The sequence below is a fragment of the Oryzias latipes genome, chromosome 3 (genome assembly GCF_002234675.1).
Source record: "Oryzias latipes chromosome 3, ASM223467v1".
NCBI classification, from domain to species: domain Eukaryota; kingdom Metazoa; phylum Chordata; class Actinopteri; order Beloniformes; family Adrianichthyidae; genus Oryzias; species Oryzias latipes.
The window spans coordinates 27,379,841-27,399,267 of NC_019861.2; the positions used below are offsets into that span (position 1 = coordinate 27,379,841).

At 37.5% G+C, this 19,427-nt stretch overlaps 2 protein-coding genes across 8 annotated transcripts in view; one reads left to right on the top strand and one right to left on the bottom strand.

Moving 5' to 3' along the window:
• The window catches only part of unc13c (unc-13 homolog C), a 130,839-nt gene that overhangs the window by 12,962 nt on the left and 98,450 nt on the right, over positions 1 to 19,427 (top strand). For all 5 annotated transcript variants that reach the window (XM_011493025.3, XM_020700036.2, XM_020700039.2 and 2 more), the window contains exons 3-4: positions 7,288 to 7,310; positions 7,841 to 7,887. In XM_011493025.3, coding sequence (XP_011491327.2) covers positions 7,288 to 7,310; positions 7,841 to 7,887 — 70 coding nt within the window. The remainder of the gene's footprint in view (positions 1 to 7,287; positions 7,311 to 7,840; positions 7,888 to 19,427) is intronic.
• On the bottom strand, positions 11,696 to 19,375 carry LOC111947163 (circumsporozoite protein-like). 3 transcript variants are annotated; one of them, XM_023953616.1, is made up of 8 exons: positions 17,571 to 19,375; positions 15,903 to 16,121; positions 15,664 to 15,832; positions 14,957 to 15,247; positions 14,688 to 14,744; positions 13,439 to 13,506; positions 13,241 to 13,284; positions 11,696 to 12,182 (listed from the first exon to the last, which is right to left on the bottom strand). In XM_023953616.1, exons 2-8 carry the CDS (start codon positions 16,113 to 16,115, stop codon positions 12,131 to 12,133), a joined length of 894 nt encoding a protein of 297 aa, XP_023809384.1. In that variant the 5' UTR covers positions 16,116 to 16,121; positions 17,571 to 19,375; the 3' UTR covers positions 11,696 to 12,130. The 3 variants fall into 3 exon arrangements, 2 of the variants coding, with proteins under 2 accessions (XP_023809384.1, XP_023809383.1); XM_023953615.1 differs by having other exon boundaries at positions 16,253 to 19,375; XR_002872985.1 differs by lacking the exon at positions 14,957 to 15,247 and having other exon boundaries at positions 15,903 to 19,374.

The window sequence follows — 19,427 nt, forward strand, 5'->3', positions numbered from 1 at the left end:
AGTGCAGAAATGCATCTCCTCTCCTTGTAGAAACTCTGCCTCATCAAAGACCCTATGGATGGAGGTGCACAAACACACAGCTGTTTCAAACCTTCTTTGAATGCATCTAGGGGATTATCAATTGACTAGAAAAATAGTTATTTTTTATTAGTAGCTTGGTTTAAAAGTCATATGGAAACACCACTCGATTGAAAAACTACCCCCAATTACAGACTTAAAAAAACAAAACAAAAAAATCACACAAATATTATTTAATGAAGCAAAAACTAAGTGGCCTTTACTTCTAAGTGAAACAGTATGAGGTAGACTGGAGCTGCTTATTATACGAAAAACTGATCGTTAAAAGCTGTGCAGGCCATTTTAAAAGCATAAAAGCTCAGATACAGTAGGTACAGTACTCCATGTGCTGTAAACAGTGAACAAGGCTTATAGTTAATAACTATACTGGAGGCATGTTTTTGGATTTCAAAAGTTTCCTGGAAGAAAAGCAGAGTATGTTTTCCTCTGCAGCTAAAACATCAATTTTACATTATGGGATTGAGAAGACGATACGTTTTCCATGAGAAGACAGAGCAATTTATTTTAGTTAATTAAAAAAAAATCATCTGTGAACTCTGAATCATGATCTTAAGAGTCCTGTTGAATGACAATGTCTTGGAAATGTTTTTGTTGGAACATGGAAGTGTCACTGCAGACACAGCAAAAATGCACAAACTACACTACATGTCCCCTGGCCTCATCCACCTGTTTACCGTTCTGGTGCATTCTGGTTTGTAGTAACGCAATGCCAAAAGGAAATGGGTATCTGAAGTGCTTTCACAAAAGCAGTTTTTACTGCACACATGCCTGGAGGGGACTAAACACGAGTTCAACATTTCACAGTGAGAAAGACATTTTAAAAGCAAAAAACATTAAAACCAGCTTCCATTCTTCACAGGAATGAAAACTCAACTTTAAGTCATAACATTCACCAAGAAATATAAAAAAGACTGATGTCTCAGACCTTACAGGTCTCATTCAGCATGTGAGAAATATCCATGATGGAAAAATACAAAGAAACCTGAAGAAGCACAGTTTATTTTGAAGGTCTTTTTGACATTACAGAAGAAAATTGTGCCAGAAATAATCTATGAAAAAGTCAAAAGAAAAAAAACAACAACAACAACCATCAATCAGAACCTTAGAGAGAACTGAAGTAAACTATTGAACTATTGGCAGACCTCAAAGACAGACAGCAGGCTGATACGTCAAAAATCAAAGCCATTTTTACTAAAGTGCTTAAAAGTACTATTCCCTTCACAATCTGGGATAACTCACAATAACCAAAATGAATATAAAGCAAGTAGGCCCCTGGAATCTGAATGTGTGCTAGTATGTGTAGGCTTGTTGGCAATGGATGTGTCCAAGGTGAGAAAAACAAAAGAAATAATAAAATAAGAAAATTATGCTATTTCTTTTTTTTTTTTTTGCATACCACTTTCTGGGATCCCCGCAGTGACTCATGCCATTTGCACAGGATTTGGTTTAAGCTTTACAGCAGATGCCTTTCCTGATCTGCATTTACCCAGACTTGGAACTAGCATATGCACACATTGTAAAGCACCCCCATGTGGGTGTGGTAATTTACAGCACCAGGTAGACTCCCATTCAAGGAATAATAAGGCCAAATCCTGCTCAACTTCAGAAGATCGGGTGTGGCCAGGGTGGTAAGGCTGTGAATAAGACCAAGTAACCATAAAGAGTTACATTATTAATAAAAAAAATGGAAAAAGTGAAAAAACAAAAGAAGCCAGGATTGTCTTGGCAATGTGAATTTCATACTCCAAGATTAAACAAAACTAAAACGAAATAAAGTCAGAACTTTAGAAAGGGGTACAGAGAAAGGTAGATCAAAGACAAATAAATAAATAAATGTTAAAAACTTAAAGAAAAAAGAAAGGCAATATTGACTAGATTTAGCACACCAGCTAAAATTTCCATTAGCAAAAGACAGTCCAGCCCTAAAAATTTAATAATCAACATGCATCTAGACATTTTTACTTTCCTCATCTTTCTGGTTAGACCACCAAACCAATGTACCATATCCAGATTAAACCAGATTGATAACATTAGCAAAGATTCACAGCAAACAGGGACTACTCCTGCTGCACTTGCCAAACTCTTTCACTACCTGTTTCATTTGTCAAGTAAAGGCAATTTCTTAAGTTTGGACTCACCTGACACACCTAATGCAGTGTCTACTTTTTCTTCTTCTAGTGTATTTTTATGGCAAACAACAGAATGGTGCATTACCGCCACCAACTGGTCTGGAGTATGGGTTGAAGGCTTTATTATGTCAATAGAGTTGATACAGTATGTTCTACTCAAGGCAATTTCTATTTGCCCCATCAGACATGTCTCCCTTAAAAGTTGAATCAAATATACATAACTCTGGTTGTTTCTTAAAATGTCCTAAATATTCCATGGAATTTTAAATTCATCAACCTGTTTTTTTAGTTTGTCCCTATGCCTTGCATAATGTTTACATTTCAACATATTCCACAGTGTCAATATCCTGACAATAATTGCATTTACGTGCTTACTGATTTTAATCTAGACACCACCTCTTCCCTCCTATTTCATTCCCCACCTTCCATCTCCCTAACCGTTCTCTTCACGTTGTAAAACCACCTTCCTGTCTTCTCCCTCTCCCACCTCTCCTGGCTGATGGCAATATATTTTCTCTTAACTAAATGTTTTAATTTCTGTCCTACTAAGTTCTTTATGTGAATCTGAATGATCGTTTGTGGCTGCTAATTTAGCATTCTTATCTGCCAACTCATTCCCTTATACACCATTTCCTTAATCACCTGCTTTAGGCTCCTCCCTTTAATACAGGGGTATCAGAATCCAGGCCTCGTGGGCTAGTGCCCAACATGTTTTCCAACCAACCTCCCATTGACTCTCCTTATTGGCTAATGGTAATCAGAAGCACATAAGGCATGGTTTCTGGGAAACCAGCAAAAGGAGGCCCTTGAGGCCTGGAGTTTGCCTTAATGCACAGCTTTTTTAGCTGACAATAACTAACTAACCTTTACTGGGTGGACTCCAACTATCCATCCATGCACTTCTGTGGCAAACTGTGTATTTAAATTTTGTTCCCTTTTGTACTCACTTTACTCAGAGTTTGCCTGGAAACTGCAAGCTTTATACACAGTATATTCAGACACCGCCGATATTTGATCTCAGGTTTGTACATACAATAATATGAGAAGCTATTAGCTGGCCTCTGTAGTCCACTTTTAGCTGGCAACTCTTTAGCAACCTCTTGAAAAATAGATTTTTTTATGGTATGGTTTAAGTCCAGACCTACAATATTCCAACCGATATGGAGGAATCTCCAGAGAGTTTTGCAAACTGAAAACAGAGTTCATTCTCAGCACTGTGAGACTCAGATGGATTCAGAGAGGAAATAACTACTTAAAGTTCTTTTTGCTAAAGGTGGGTCTGCAAGCTGCTTTGAATAAATAAATAATGTAGCTGAAAGTAGGATTTAGTTGTGCAGCTATATGAGCACAAAGAGCTTGAGATTATCATGAACACGAATATATCTCCCATCTTAGTCTACTGCTCTGTAAAACTTAAAGTTTACATAAAAGCCAGCTGTAACTTACAATACAGCAGCAACTTATTTATGTCTATTTTATGAGATTTTGATGGCTTCATAATTCAAAACTCATGATTATCAAATTTCTTGAACCTATCACAGGAGTCTTCACTCTCTGAATGAGCTCAACTGCGAGGCTGCATCCCAACTTTAGTGTGCGTAAAATACTGGAAGTTTGGTGTAAAATCCACATGAGAAATTGCATTGACTAAAGACTCTAGAGGTTCTCATTAGATGGGTTATGTTGGGCAATGGCAAAAGCAATGAGGCGACTGAGCTGTAAAAATGGAAGTCTACTGAAGGTGATTAATCCTTCCAAAGAAACGTATCGGCCCACAATAAATCAACTGATAAAGGTGATAGACTTTGTGAGAGGCAAAGTAAGTTCCTTGCAAAAGATGGATACTGGATCTATATGTTCATGTGTGTAGATAATTGTATTTGTAAACCTTAATTATTTTTGACTACGCATCTGCAGTATGAAATACAGTAGAAATATATATTTTTAACATATTTATTTTTCTTACGGAGTTATTTTAGTTCAGGGATTTGAGGTTGATTGCAGTATAACTTTGCCCTGTTATGAGACAAAAAATGTATGTTCCTTAAGATAAAATCAATAGATATGCGTCTGAATATCACAAAAATATCTGTATTACAAACTTTATTAAAAATATCCAAATGGTATAATAGTTCACTGCTAAAAGCATTAAATTAAAAAAAGTAATGCTGAATTGTAATATATATTTTTAATAAGCCATGTGGAAGTGTTTGGTTAAAGTAGATGGAAGACATGAGTTTTTGTTACTTTAAATGCATCAAAATGTGTGTTTTTTTTATTGAAATGTAAAAATACATTTCTCCTAGTATTCCAGTTTACTCCTATGCCCCTTTTTCAAAGGCTTGAAAGCAAAGAAAAACTTTGGAGATGTTAAAAAAGGAAAAACATTTAACTTTTGGATTCATTCATCAACATTTTTAGGCATTTTGATTTTACAGTCCCTCACTAAAAATTGAGTCTCTAACTTAACTAGTAAAAAAAAAGAGATATTGTCTTTGATCATTAGTCCATGTCTAATATCTAGTCCCCAAACTGAAAGTCAACATTAATAAATGACATCAAAAGACAAAAATAAAAGGAAATAAAATATCTGTATGACATCTGACAGGACACTTATGTTAAGGAGGTAAACATAGAAAGGGAGTAACGTTCTTTGTTCTCATGTGCCACAGCTCAGGTCTTTCATGTACCAGGTCAGACCCTGAAAGCCTGAAGTGCAACTTAAGTCAGTTTCCTTCTCTGGAAAGAAAGTTTACATATGCATCAAATATATCACCTAGGCAAACATCAAATGTAAATTATGTATTGCAGGATTGTCAGTATTTCAAGATTCAAAGGGTTTATTGTCATAGACACAGTAAGAAACAGGTTTCCCTGCACAATGAAATTCTTACTTTGCTGTCTGCGCCGAATGCCAAAAAAAGTATACAGGAAACTGAAAATTCACACAAAACATACACACTCAAAAACAAAAACTATTTAAAATTATTTGTTCATTTTTGAATGAGGCATTAGCCAATTATCAAATTATCAGTATTGATCCACAAAAAAAGGGGAAGAAAGCATGAAAATGTTTGAGAAATTGATGTAAAAATATATATTTGTCTTTTACCCATTCAAAAATGACATTTGACAGGACACAGCGAGAGACAGAACATGGCTATGATGCAATGTTTAATGCTACAAATGTGTACTACAAGGCTGGTTTGGGTGGAAACTTTGCTGCACAGCTCAAAAGAAGCTTTAGTGTAGGTTCAGTTCTTTCCCTCTTAATATCTGAACACTAGTTCACGAGTTGACATCGTTCCAAACTGGATGAGTAGTGAATACTTTGTTGTGCACTAGTGTCCCAGTAAACTAGTGTGCACACGGTTACTACTGGAAAGCTGGTAAATCCAGCTGGACAGCAAGAAGCAATCAGCTGATAGAACCTGGAGTTTGACAAACATAGTGAGGCAGTTTTTATCTGCTATGCTATTCAGATGGAGTCTGTTTCGTTCCCTTCTTTATTAAAGTCTAAACTTAAAACTGTCTTTACCTACAATTCTCGCTGTTTTCACTGTTTTCCCTTTGTTTTTTAGCCACAATACATTTATTTTGTTTCATTATTTTTGTTAGATCTCTTTAATCCTTTTTGAATTTCAGTGTACAAAAATTGCTATAAAAAGCGTTGCTTTTCTTTCTACTGGGTTCTGTAGGTGCACATCAAATAGCCACAAACATGTGGGTTGCCTCTCTAACCTTAAACATCTTCCCAGAGCTTCAAAAAGAAAACAAAGGTCTGCAGAGGTGTTCTCGGGCTCTGCTTTCTGCTAGATATTTGCTGTTTTTGCAGGAACAGAGAACCAAACCTTTTTTGCCCTCAAACAACTACAGTTTTGATCTGACATCGTGATTGATTTTGTCACCATGCTGACACCTGAAAGCTGTAAAATCAGTTTGTTGACATCACTAGTGTTTTTTTTTTCATTGTTGAAAAGCACCCCCCCCCCCGCCTGTCTTGTTTTTATGTAGTAATATGGCGGTGCAGAGATCACTTCTTCTCAAGGGTTGTGATGCGCAGGTTCAGACGTGGTGGCACTATCAGCCTCGTTCAAGCTTTTTTTCTTTTTCTTCAGATAGCCTTGATCTATGTTCTGTTTGCTCATGTGTATCGTCTCTGAAACTGAAAGGATTTACTGCCACTGCTGCCACCTCAACATTGCTCTGATTCACGGCAGAACCCCCACACACACACACACAAACAGGGTTCCTACCAATCAATTACATTTTTGTTCCACAGATTTCAGGTACCTGTGAAATGAGGTTTATACCAGCAGCAGCTTGTAGCCTATATCTTTGTGGTCTTGCTTTATCTGGAACTACTGCAGACTTGCTGCTGGAATAGATGGCTCTATCTTGTATGGCTGTGCTGAAAGGAGCTTAGCCTACCGCTGTCCATGGTACTGCTTGCAGCTTGGCACACCCCTGGGTGCAATTTGTCTGTTTCTCTTATTTATTTATTTATTTTTAACATCTAGACATACATAGACTTATTGTACTGTTGTCAATCTATTATATCAATATTTTAATGTGATTAGAATGTATTTTGATGCCCTGATATGCCATTTTAATGATTTATTTCATATTTCTTCCATTAACAGCTGCATTCTGCTAGTACTGCATTAGCTTGTGTTCATCCTGCTATATATTACCCCTTGGATCAATAGCAGAGTGATTGTAACTCTACAGTTGTGGCCTGTTGTTGTCTCCTATAAATGCCTGGCATCCCATGTTCCCACAGTTCTAATTGCTAACTCAGGTATTGTTAATCAGAAACCTTTATTTTTTCCACGCTGCTTTTAAGTGCAAAGAGTAATTTTCTCAATCTTCAACCTGTAGCTCAGAGCATTTTTCTTAACAACAACCCGCTGTTCATTTACAGTTTTCTGCTGTCTTCCTGAGGCAAATGTTGATGCGTCTCTATTGCATTTTCCAAATCACCATACTTGCATCCAGCAGTATAACTATATCACTGTGTATTTTTTACTGGCCTACTGTTTTCTAATTGTTGCTCCCTTTTATTGTGTTCTCCCTTCAGACACCAGCGCTTTGGATACCCAGGTGTTGAGTCACTGTTTATCATCTGCTCATTGGACAGTTGTGATTCCTTTGCATGTGCATGTGTGTTTTGTGGTTTGTGGGATGCAATGTGGTATACCTGTTGTGTGTGGAAGGAAAAACTGAAAGGATTTTTTTTTTGGTCACTTACTGCTAGTTATCCCTTTTGTACTCTAGTTTTCGAGAAGGGAAAACTGCACAATAGGCAAATCTGGCCTGAAGCATCAAGAGCGACAAAGCTCTCAGTCCTGAGTCCACAAATTAGGTTGTTACAGAATAATTTGGTCTTTTTGCCTGTGGTGTTCTTCTCCTGTCTCTCTGTGCTGGACTCTTCCTCTCTGATTGTTCATCTCAGCCTAAACTGTCCAGTGCATTCCCGGGCACACAGTCATACTATCTTTTTATGCCCTTTTTTGCTTCCCTGCCCTTTATGTGTGCGTGTTTGTGAAAGAATAGAGGGGAAGGGAGGAGGTCTGTTGATGGCACTTACCTGGCATTCTTAGCCTAACATGGTGGTTTTTTTCTGTTGGCAGCCCCGCAGTATTTTGGATCCCAAAGTGCTTGGTTTGCAGTGTGGAGGGTGAGTGACTTCTCACTTCCTGTTCTGACTGTTAACATATTAACCAGAACTCTTTAGTTCTTTGGTTCTGTCATGATTTACTATATTTGCTTATTAACAATCATCCAAAAAAACTAGTTAAAATAAATAGAAGTGTTTATTTTTTTAAATATTGACAAAAGAAGAAGGAACAAAAACAAAGTCACTCCTTTCATTAGATGCACAATGGTGTAGTGGTTATCACTCTTATCTCACAGAGAGAATGCTTTGGTTTGAATCCTGGCTGAGACATTTGACTGTTCTTCATGTTCTCCCACTGTCACAAAAACATGATTCATAGGTGTATTGCTGTTTTCTTTTAGTTTACATTTGGTTTCGACGTTATATATTTATTTCTGATGGATGATTTTTTAAACAAATCAATGTAAGTAATTGAAAAAGTTTTTATTTAGATTCAAACTGCCCTGAGTCGTTATAGGTTCCACCTTTACAGTCTTTGCATTTCTTCTTTGACTTTAACACAGATAAATAAACTAGCACTTCATCTTATGTCTATTAACAGCTGTGAAAACAGATGCTGCTAAAACTTTCAGGCTTTTTTCGCTTTTTGAACCCAATTAAAAATCTAAGTTGCCCAACAAACTAATAACCAACTTGTTGCCTAAGCACAGAAAAAGTCCTTGTTATCAAATATTACTTTGAGGAATCCTAGGATGTAGACTTACTACCTAACAGAAGTGCCACCTCCATCACCAAACGCTTTTGAATTTGTTCTCAAAAACCTTTAAATTATTTCTTGAAGGCCTAAAGTATTTTTTTTCCTTGAAGATGGCCCTGATATTTTGTCACATGTATGACACTTTCCGCATAGAGAAATTTTAAAAGGACACTGATAAGCAAAAATGGCAGCTATGTCACCAGCTGTTTTGTTGTGTCATATGAGAGAAAACAGCCATAATCCTGTTTAGCCTCTGGTACCTCAACATATGCCACGACTACAGAGATTATGTGTAAGAGCAGATCTTAGGAATAAGGCCAAGGCCTGTTTAGCTTGTCACTTTGGGTATTTTTAGGTTCAAACCAGTAATGTTGCTAAGAGAGCAGACAGAAAAGGTTGAGGAGCTTTATCTGTGTGGAAGCAATGGGAACTCGATGTCAGGCTGAGGTCATTAAAGAAGCTTGGAGTGATAGTTGAGGTGACGCCAGGGAGAGTACGACTGCTTTATCTTTGTGGTAAAGCATAGAAGGGAATTGCGGTTACAAAGAGGTCTAATGAAGCAAGCAGCAAAAAAAAAAAAAAAAAAAAAAAAAAAGCTGCTAAAGTGAGGTGCAGACTGAGAAAAACTTCCCTTAAAGTGACCCGCTGTTGAAGCAGCAATGGGCCTCCCATCCTTCATACATTGCAGCAGTGGGAGGTCTGCCCCATGCGAGGTAAGATAAAGGGGGTAAGACACTTTCACAAGGAGGCATGATCCACAGTGTTTGCTGGCCGTGTAAATCAAGGCCCCCCCCTTTCACTGTTGTAATGTCTGCCCCAGCATGGCATTATTATGATATTAATACACAACCCAGTCTCATCCTAAAATGTGTAGTAGCTACATTTGTCCACATGGAAATACGTGACAGGTTCACAAAAACGGCCCGTAACTTGTGAGACACTTACGTTTCATTTTCCTATTCATTTTCTATTAGCCTTCTCAGGATCACGTGACTTCTGAGGTTTTGCCTGCCGTGAAAAAAAACATGGCGGATGCTCGTTCATTTTTCGGTAGAAAATCCCACAAAACAGGATTTTTTAAGGACTAATCTTTATTCTGACAACATTTCTAGTGAGAAATATACCATTTACTTTCAGAAGGCTTTTATAAAAATGCAGTTTTTAGTTATCTTTTTTCGCTCTGTGAAAACGTTTTTTTAGGGGCTCTAAATTGTGAAAAACAAACGTTTACACCTACGTTAGTCCACAGGGCGAAACGTCTTTATTTTACAACAGTGGTCCCAAGCCACCGGGCCTCGGGACACTTGGCACCGGGCCTCGGGACACTTGGCACCGGTACCGATCCATCCGCGGAACACTTGGCACCGGGCCGCGGGACACTTGGCACCCGGCTGCGGGACACTAGGCACCGGTACCGATCCATCCGCGGGACACTTGGCACCGGGCCACGGGACACTAGGCACCGGTACTGATCCATCCGCGGGACACTTGGCACCGGGCCGCGGGACACTAGGCACCGGTACCGATCCATCCGCGGGACACTTGGCACCGGGCCACGGGACACTTGGCACCGGGCCGCGGGACACTTGGCACCGGTACCGATCCATCCGCGGGACACTAGGCACCGGGCCGCGGGACACTAGGCACCGGTACCGATCCATCCGCGGGACACTTGGCACCGGGCCACGGGACACTTGGCACCGGGCCGCGGGACACTTGGCACCGGTACCGATCCATCCGCGGGACACTTGGCACCGGGCCGCAGGACACTAAGCACCGGTACCGATCCATCCGCGGGACACTTGGCACCGGGCCGCGGGACACTTGGCACCGGTACCGATCCATCCGCGGGACACTAGGCACCGGGCCGCGGGACACTAGGCACCGGTACCGATCCATCCGCGGGACACTTGGCACCGGGCCACGGGACACTTGGCACCGGGCCGCGGGACACTTGGCACCGGTACCGATCCATCCGCGGGACACTTGGCACCGGGCCGCAGGACACTAAGCACCGGTACCGATCCATCCGCGGGACACTTGGCACCGGGCCGCGGGACACTAGGCACCGGGCCGTGGACCGGTACCGGGCCGCGGGACACTTGGCACCAGGCGGTCCGCGGAAAATTTTTGCACCGGGACGCACAGAAAGAAAAAATAATTTCCATTTTATTGTTTTATTTTTATTTTGAAATTTATTTTATTTTGAAAAGTGACCGGATAAAGTTGCACATGATTACACAGTGGATTTACGTTCATTATTATTATTGTTATTATTATTACTTAAGAGAAAATACCCCCCCCCCCCCCCCCGGTCCACGGTAAACGTGCCCCCCACCCCCACCGGTCTGCGGTAAACGTGTCTTGCGTTTTACCGGTCCGCGGTTGGGGACCACTGTTTTACAACACTTGCGCATTCTTTTCTCGTTCATTTCTGTGGGTCACGTGACTGACAGGTTTCCTAGCAGGAGCCAGGACATCGCCTGGGTTTTTGATGTGAATTTATTATTATTGGCTTTATAAACACTTTGTTTTGATGCATTTTCTAGCGAGAATCATACAGTTGTTTTCAACATTATGTAGCTTCCAATTGTATTTGATACCTATATATTTTTTCTACGTACATTCCTTCATATAACTCAACAAAATAGTATCGACGGAACATTTTTATGTTGCTATGGTGGTAGCTACGGACGCTACCGGCGAACCGGAAGGAAGCCACGGTTAATTTGCGGTTATTATTGTGTCAAATTATTATTACTTTTACTCGAAAACAGCTTTTCACAAGAGGAATGCAATTAGATTTCACAAACTCAACTCAACCCACTAAAACGGTACTACCCATAAGTCTTGCGTTCGGAAGTAACTTTTTGTTTTGGGGGAAAACGCTATTTTGATTATTCATACTGACTTTTGATTCGTTTTAATTGCTTTACTGAAATAAACTGACAATCTACGTTTACCACTTGGTTTATGTTTATGATTCCAAGGTTTTTCTTTTATAAATGCTATTTCTTTTATCTGTCTTTGAAATTGTAAAGAATATACGTCTGTATAATTAATAAATGGGGGAAGCTAAAAAGGCAAATGACGACCTGGAAGAACAGTGTGTTTTTTTTTTTTTTTTTTACCTCAAATATACATTCATCTATTTAGGTTGCACAATACAGCTCCATGCATTACATCTTTGCTCTTATTTCATTATACTAAATACCAAAAATGATTTACTATTAAGTATGTATCATTATAACTTGAGGTATGATCATTTGCAATTGCCATAGCTGTGACAATCCAACACAAAAACCTGATATCTGGTTATATGACAAATTTTTTGTATGTTTTTTATTGTAAACTTTTGTTTAGAATTTCACAACAAATGTGTCCTACCTCTATGGTATATCATACATGTGAGCATGTTGAGCAATAAAAAATGTAGATCAAACCCTTTCATTTGAACATTTTTATTAACAACAATTAGAAAGCAGTAACACAAACAACAATAATAATTTAAAAGGTCAATCTGATCAACAGAGGTGCCTTTGGGGTTTATTTTTTGGTGTTCCTTTTTTCCACCCACTGTGGAGACCATGTTTTCCCACTGCAAAAAATACATAAATCAATGAATACATAAAAACAGTTAATGACAACATTACAATAAAAGACAACAAGCTCCAGTGAACTCCAGTTTGTACTTTATGCTACCATGCTCACAGTTATGTTACTGCAAATTCATTTATCATTTTCTAATTTGACTGACACATTTGTATGGTCATATGTATATTATATATTGTTTATGTCCTTGTTTGTTCCCCTGAAAATATGTCCCTGCGACAATTAAGTATCCTTGCCTAATTTGTTAATTAACTCTTTAGTCAGGAACCTTGGGTCAACCCTGGACCCTGTCTCTAGAGTCTCTAGAGCAAATGTGACAAACTCCAGGCCCGCGGGCCAAATGTGGCCTGCCTTGTCATTTTAAGTGGCCCCCAAAAGCATAAAAGTTTTAAATTTCTTAAATAAAAAATAAAAAATTGGTGTGTATTTATTCATATCTAGGGGGAATCTGACTTGAAATATCAGATTGGGCTATATATTAGGACTTAAACACTTTCCATATAACCTAACCTGATAGAATCAAATTTAAAAAGATTTATGCTGGAGTAACAAGCAAACATATGTTTTCTATGCAACTGAAATTGTCATTTTAAAAAGTTATACTAAATACATAATAAGTTATTCCACATTAAGGAGTAGCTAAATTTATTTTTTATTACATTTACTTACATGTATAAATTATATCTGGCCCTTTGAGGACAACCACTTTGCTGATGTGGCCCTCAGTGAAAATGAGTTTGACACCCCTGGTGTAGAGTCTTGTCTCATGTCTCTGGTTCAGTGTTTGTCTTTTAATCATATAAGAACTATTGTCAAATTGAGTCCAACTGTATCAAAATCTAAAAGGGATATGATTTCCCATGCATTAATTTTATCATGCTGTATTATTTGTAACTTAATAGCTACATGTTTAAATAGGAAATCACATGAATGTTTTCAGGTGGTCCAGAGCACTGCTACAAGGCTAATAACTACACTGGCTCCACATCATGCACAGCCTCCTCTTATACAATCTATAAATAAACAAAAAAAAATTATACATACCACATGGAACATGGCTCCCATTCAACAAACTCCATTAATTTCCCCTGATAAAAGTAAATTTAAAAAATGATTTTTTAAACATAGGCCATCATATTATTACACTTAAGAATTGTGATGCCGTAAATTGTATTTCATACATTCATATGAAAGGCAGATGAAAAGTACACATTTCTACTTCAGATAAGAAATAAAAATAACCTTCTGCTTTTTTGTCTTCAAGACCTGCTTCACTGGGTAAAACTGATCTTCTCCCCCATGGCTGCACTCTGAAAATATAAAAAGCACAATATAAAGGTTTCAAAGAAAGTAAACAGTAGGAAAATGTTTGGGAAAACATTTGTATGATGAATTTCCAAATGAAACTTCATGTTGTCTGTGGTTTTGCAAAAGCAAACACTAAATGCTGTAATGTATTTTATACATGGACACATAGTCTGTGACAACTAAATTATAAAAAATTTTTTTTTAAAGCTGTATAGCATCAAATAACTAATTACTATCTCAGTTCACTGTCTTCTTATTGCCTTCTTATTTTGAAGCAGTAATGAAGTCTGGCCAGCTGATTTTCATTGAGACAAATGCTTCTCAAACACTAAACTTTTTTTTGAAACAGTTGAATTTAGAGCTTTGGGAAGCTTTGTTTTCTCCATCACTAATTAGAAGCACTTATAGCATGCACAGCTTCACCATTTAGTTGTGGTTATAAGCTACTACACAGTATTTGTATATGTTCAAAAAAAACAAAGAAATGGCCAGATCACAACAGTTTTTCCTTAGGTCATTTATAACTGTTGCTGAAAATTAAGTCAAAACCTGTAAATCACTTTTTGAGTGATTTTGCAAACATTTCACACAACATACTAACAAATCCTAATGATAACATGACCTTCTTCGCAAAAGTAGATTATGAATGTCACATTTATTTTTTCATGAACAAGTTACATGTAAAAATAATGTCAATTAAATATATGATATTAATATAGATTTGACAGTCAAACTATCAAAAAGTTAAATTAATCTGCTGCAACATAACTGAAAGTATATTTTATATATATATATATATATATATATACACACACATATATATAAAAAAGCTAATGTTCTATTAACAAAAAAGAAATTGCAGCAACATAACTGAAATTATATTTTATGTATATATATAAAATATAATTTTAGATATGTTGCAGCAATTTCTTTTTTGTTAATAGAACATTAGCTTTTTATTTTCTTTTTCTAGTCTTTTTGTTATCACTGTTTGTCAATTTTTTGCTGCTAGCATTTTAAGTATCCTTGTGAGGAACACATAACTCTGTTAAGTCCACATAAAGGTAACCTCAATTTTAAATAGTTGACTAAGGTCATTAAGCATGTCATTTAGAAGATACAATAACATTGTCTATGTTTGTATCTGAAGCTGTTGATAGCAAATAAAAGATAACCCATTTACCTCCAGGTGAATCTTTCTTGTTATCTCTTTTTTTCTTTTTCTTTGCTGGAACACCTGCTAGAAATAAAGAACATTTTCTGTAAATTATATTGTTGATTTCAATTAATATTATGCAAACATTTAAGCCCACAGTTTTTCCAGTGTGATTTAAATAAACAAAAAGAATGCTCTTTTGACACCATTTCAACATCTTACAATATGTTGTGGTTTTAACATGTATTTCAGAAGACTACGTCACCATATTATTAAAATGTTATGAATCTGCATACTGGTTGAAGGCTGGATGGATGGTGCAGTTGAAGGTCGAATGGCTGGTGAGGCTGAAGGCTGGATGGATGGTGCAGTTGAAGGTTGAATGGCTGGTGAGGCTGAAGGCTGGATGGATGGTGCAGTTGAAGGTTGAATGGCTGGTGAGGCTGAAGGCTGGATGGATGGTGCAGTTGAAGGTTGAATGGCTGGTGAGGCTGAAGGCTGGATGGATGGTGCAGTTGAAGGTTGAATGGCTGGTGAGGTTGAAGGCTGGATGACTGGACCAGAGGGCATTTGAAGGCTCGTCCAACCTCAATGGGGAAAATAAATAAAATAATCTAAATGCAGTTGTCTTGTTATGCATATAATTTTTTTGTCTTGAAATACATTTGCTAAATTTAAACATATCACAATTTTACAACTTGTTTTACTTTTTTAGATCAGATATACATTTATTCCAACACATTGGATAGATTTAATGTACTACAATTCCTTCTACAGAATAAAATAATACCGGTACTATAAAAACTAAAGTTAATCAAATCAAAAGTGACAAATAAAGCAGCACAATAACCGTGAAAAATATATCACTATATACTCCAAGTGTTTTAGATTAGTCAAACGTTATTATTTTTTCTACCTCTAGAAATAATGACAAATTTGAATGCACTAATCCTAGGAACAAACTGGGCTGAAATTATAAACATTTTCAGACAGAAATACTTACCATTGATCATTAGCTCATATAGGTCTTTCATGCGGTCCAGACACTGTCCAGCTTGATCGGTTAATTGCCACCTAGGGTGAATGACATGTGTATGCCACGTAGATGTTTTCTTTCCAGGTCTGGCAATAAACACAACGGCTTTTTGTCCCAAAGTATTCAACTTTTCCACCTAAAAAAATTGTTACATCATCAGTAATAACTAAAATTATAAAATACAATTGCAGACATAAAACACGTACCAAAACCGATGCCTCATCCAAAACATGTGTGGTGGTTTTGTTTTTCTTGTGTTTTTGCAACCAAGTCTCCTTTTTGGATTGAAACTTCTCCAGTTTTTTGGCAAGCCTTTGCCTCATTGGCTGGATTGTTTGGCATACTTTACATGTCTTAGTTGCCACACCAATCACAGCTTTGCAGCTGACACAAAGTTTTGTTGTAGATCCTCGTGGCATCTTGACCTGTGAATATATATAAAATATATATAGAAAATATGTTTTGAAAAAAATTAACACTGAAATTGAATTTAAAAAACCCACTTAAGTTCAATAGTATATACTATACATTTGATCGACTAGTCAAACAAACTTACATTTGTGTTCTGGAGTCGAACCACTGGATTTGCATTATTTTCCAGCATAAAAAACATATAAACAAATAAACTTAATGACATGCTGTTTCTATCTAAGGTGTTGAAATTGGGGCACAGCAGAAATTCCATTTAATTGTTTGTTTGTAACCTATTAATTTCGTGGGTGTTTGCTTTCAATAACATAAACCTACAGAGGACCTAGTCTTAACTTTAGTACTTCATATTTTATTCAAAATATTCATTCATGAATTGTAGAATACACTTCTTCATATCAAATTTGATATGACAATAGAAAAAATAAAGTCATTGTTAAATGTGGTCAAGTTTAACTTTATTTAGTACCCCTGTTAAATGGAAAATTAACATGAAGTCTTTTAAGTCAAAATAAACTGCAATTGCTTCACTCTTTTACTATATGTAAATAATAAACAGAAATAGAAATTATCTTCAGATATACATTGACTTTATTTTGTATGTTCCACAATTAGTCAAAATGAAAGATGTTCTATATAATGATTTACTTAAAATGTAAAACTTAAGAGAAGGTGTTTAGATAAATTGTAGTGTTCACATTGAAATTCACAACTAGCTGTAAATTTAAACAACCAAGCACATGTTTGTGGTAGGTTGTTATTGGTTATTGACAATTATATTTTTCACAACTACGTACTACAAAGATCCCAAAAGTACATAGCATTTACATATAGCAGAAACCAGATATTGTGTTGTGGCAGTACTGTCAATCAGCAATCAATGGGCAGTTACTTTGTTTGTAGTAATTATCAGTTATGACATATTACCAAAATGGTGCCAAACCGTTCCACCAGCACTTCAAAAACATTACTACTCCGAAACCGGAAAAACAATTTCTCATTACATTCTTCTCTTTATGTTAGAACTAGTTGTCGTGTCTTACCCTGCTGCCTACGTCTTTGTTTAGGTTCTGACCAACAAAGAAGCACCCTTGCGATCGATATATGAGGTAGTTTCATTAGCTGGCACCGACCGACCCGCGTGCTGCCAGAACCCGGGCCAGATTAGCTAATGTCATTCAACAGTATGACTCCGTCTAGAGATGTATTAATTTTATAAACTAAAATTCTAAATTACAAAAGTAATACACCGTCATTAAAGTTAACTGTCACTGAAAATATTGTTCGTGGGGGGGGGTTAGTTCTGCTTGACTTGTGTCATGCGTGGGTTAGCTGAAATATTAGCTAAGAGGTAAAGCTTGCATGACCAGAAAAAATTATAGATTATTGGTATTTATTTTAAAGTTCAAATAGTTTAGATTTCCCGATGTATGTTCATTTCTTACCGTTTGTAGTCTTGCATCAGCTTCTTGGCAAGCCAGTCCTTTAACTACTCACGCGCAGTCATTGCCGCCCCTCCCCCTCTTCAAAGCAAGCGCACAAGAACAAAGCATAGGCCCCTTTTTATACTTTCATTTGATATAGAATTAAACTTTAGCTTTGAAAACTTTCAGAGCCTGTCACATTAAAATATATAATTTATGAATTTCATACATTGTTTACCTATTAACATCTACATTAATTTACACCTGCGGAAAAAATTTAAATATATTGGAATGGATATGCATATGTGCATCAATGGATATTAAGGGGTTAAACGTTTTCGGTATGATCAAAATTTTATGTGGATGTGAGAGATGAGGTCTTGAGATCAATTCAAATTGCATATTGCCATTTACTCCCAAAAAATAATGTACGTATGTTCAGCTCCTGATACTTAGCTTCAGGTTGGACCCAAGGGGATGGATCATACATCCTATGTGTGATCCATTGTTTTCCAAGAAAAACAGTAACATTGATACTTATATACAGTGAGGTCAATAAGTATTTGATCACCCTGTGATTCAGCAAGTTCTCACAATTTTAAAACATGGAGGTGTCTAAATTTTTCATCATATGTGCATTTCCACAGTGAGAGACAGAATCTGAAGAAACATTCAGAAATCACGTTGTACAATTTCTTTGTAAAAGTCTGTGACAAATACGTTTTTGATCACTTGAGTTAAACAACTTTGATATTTGGTACAGAAGCCGTTGTTAATCAATTACAGAGGTCAAACGGTTCATATATTTCTTCACTAGGTTAATACACACTGCATTAGGGATTTTGGCCCACTCCTCTACAGATCTTCTTTAGATCTGTCGGGGTTCGGGGCTGTCGCTGAGCAACACGGAGTTTCAGCTCCCTCCAAAGATTCTCTATTGGATTTAGGTCTGGAGACTGGCTAGGCCACTTCATTACCTTGATATGCTTCTTACGGAGCCACTCCTTGGTTTTCTTGGCTGTTTGCTTCGGGTCATTGTCATGATGAAAGACCCAGCCACGACCCATCTACAACGCTCTGACAGAGGTTAGGAGGTTTTTGCCCAATATCTCACAACACAGAGCCCTGTTCATCCTCTCCTTAATACAGTGCAGTCGTCCTGTCCCTTATGCAGAAAAACACCCTCAGAGCATGATGCTTCCACCTCCGTGCTTCACTGTAGGTATGGTGTTCTTGGGATGATGCTTCTTCTTTCTCCTCCAAACACACTGAATATATTTGAGACCAAAAAGTGCTATATTGGTCTCAGACCACAAGACTTTCTCCAATGACTCGTCTGGATCATCAAGATGGTCATTGCCAGACCTCAGACGGGCGTTGACATGGGCTGCCTTCAGCAGGGGAACCTTCCGTGCGATACATGATTTTAAACCATGACGTTTCAATGTATTACTTATAGCCTTGGAAACAGTGGTCCCAGCTCTCTTCAGGTCATTGACCAGCTCCTCCCGTGTAATCCTGGGCTGATTCTTCACCTTCCTTCGCATCATCCATACCCCACGAGATGAGATCTTGCGAGGGGCCCCAGTCCGAGGGACATTGACAGTCATCATTAGCCTCTTCTATTTTCTGACAATTGCTCCAACAGTTGTCCTTTTCTCACCAAGCTGCTTGGCAATTGCCCTATTTAAAAGCAGAACTGCAAGTCTTTGCTGGTCAGAAATCTCTGATAATTAAGTGCTCAAATACTTATTTGTAACAGTAATATACAAATAAATTGTTTACAAAAATCGTATGCGATTTCTGAATGTTTCTTTAGATTCTGGCTCTCACTGTGGAAATGGAAAAATTTTAGACCCCTCCATGTTTCCTAAGGGG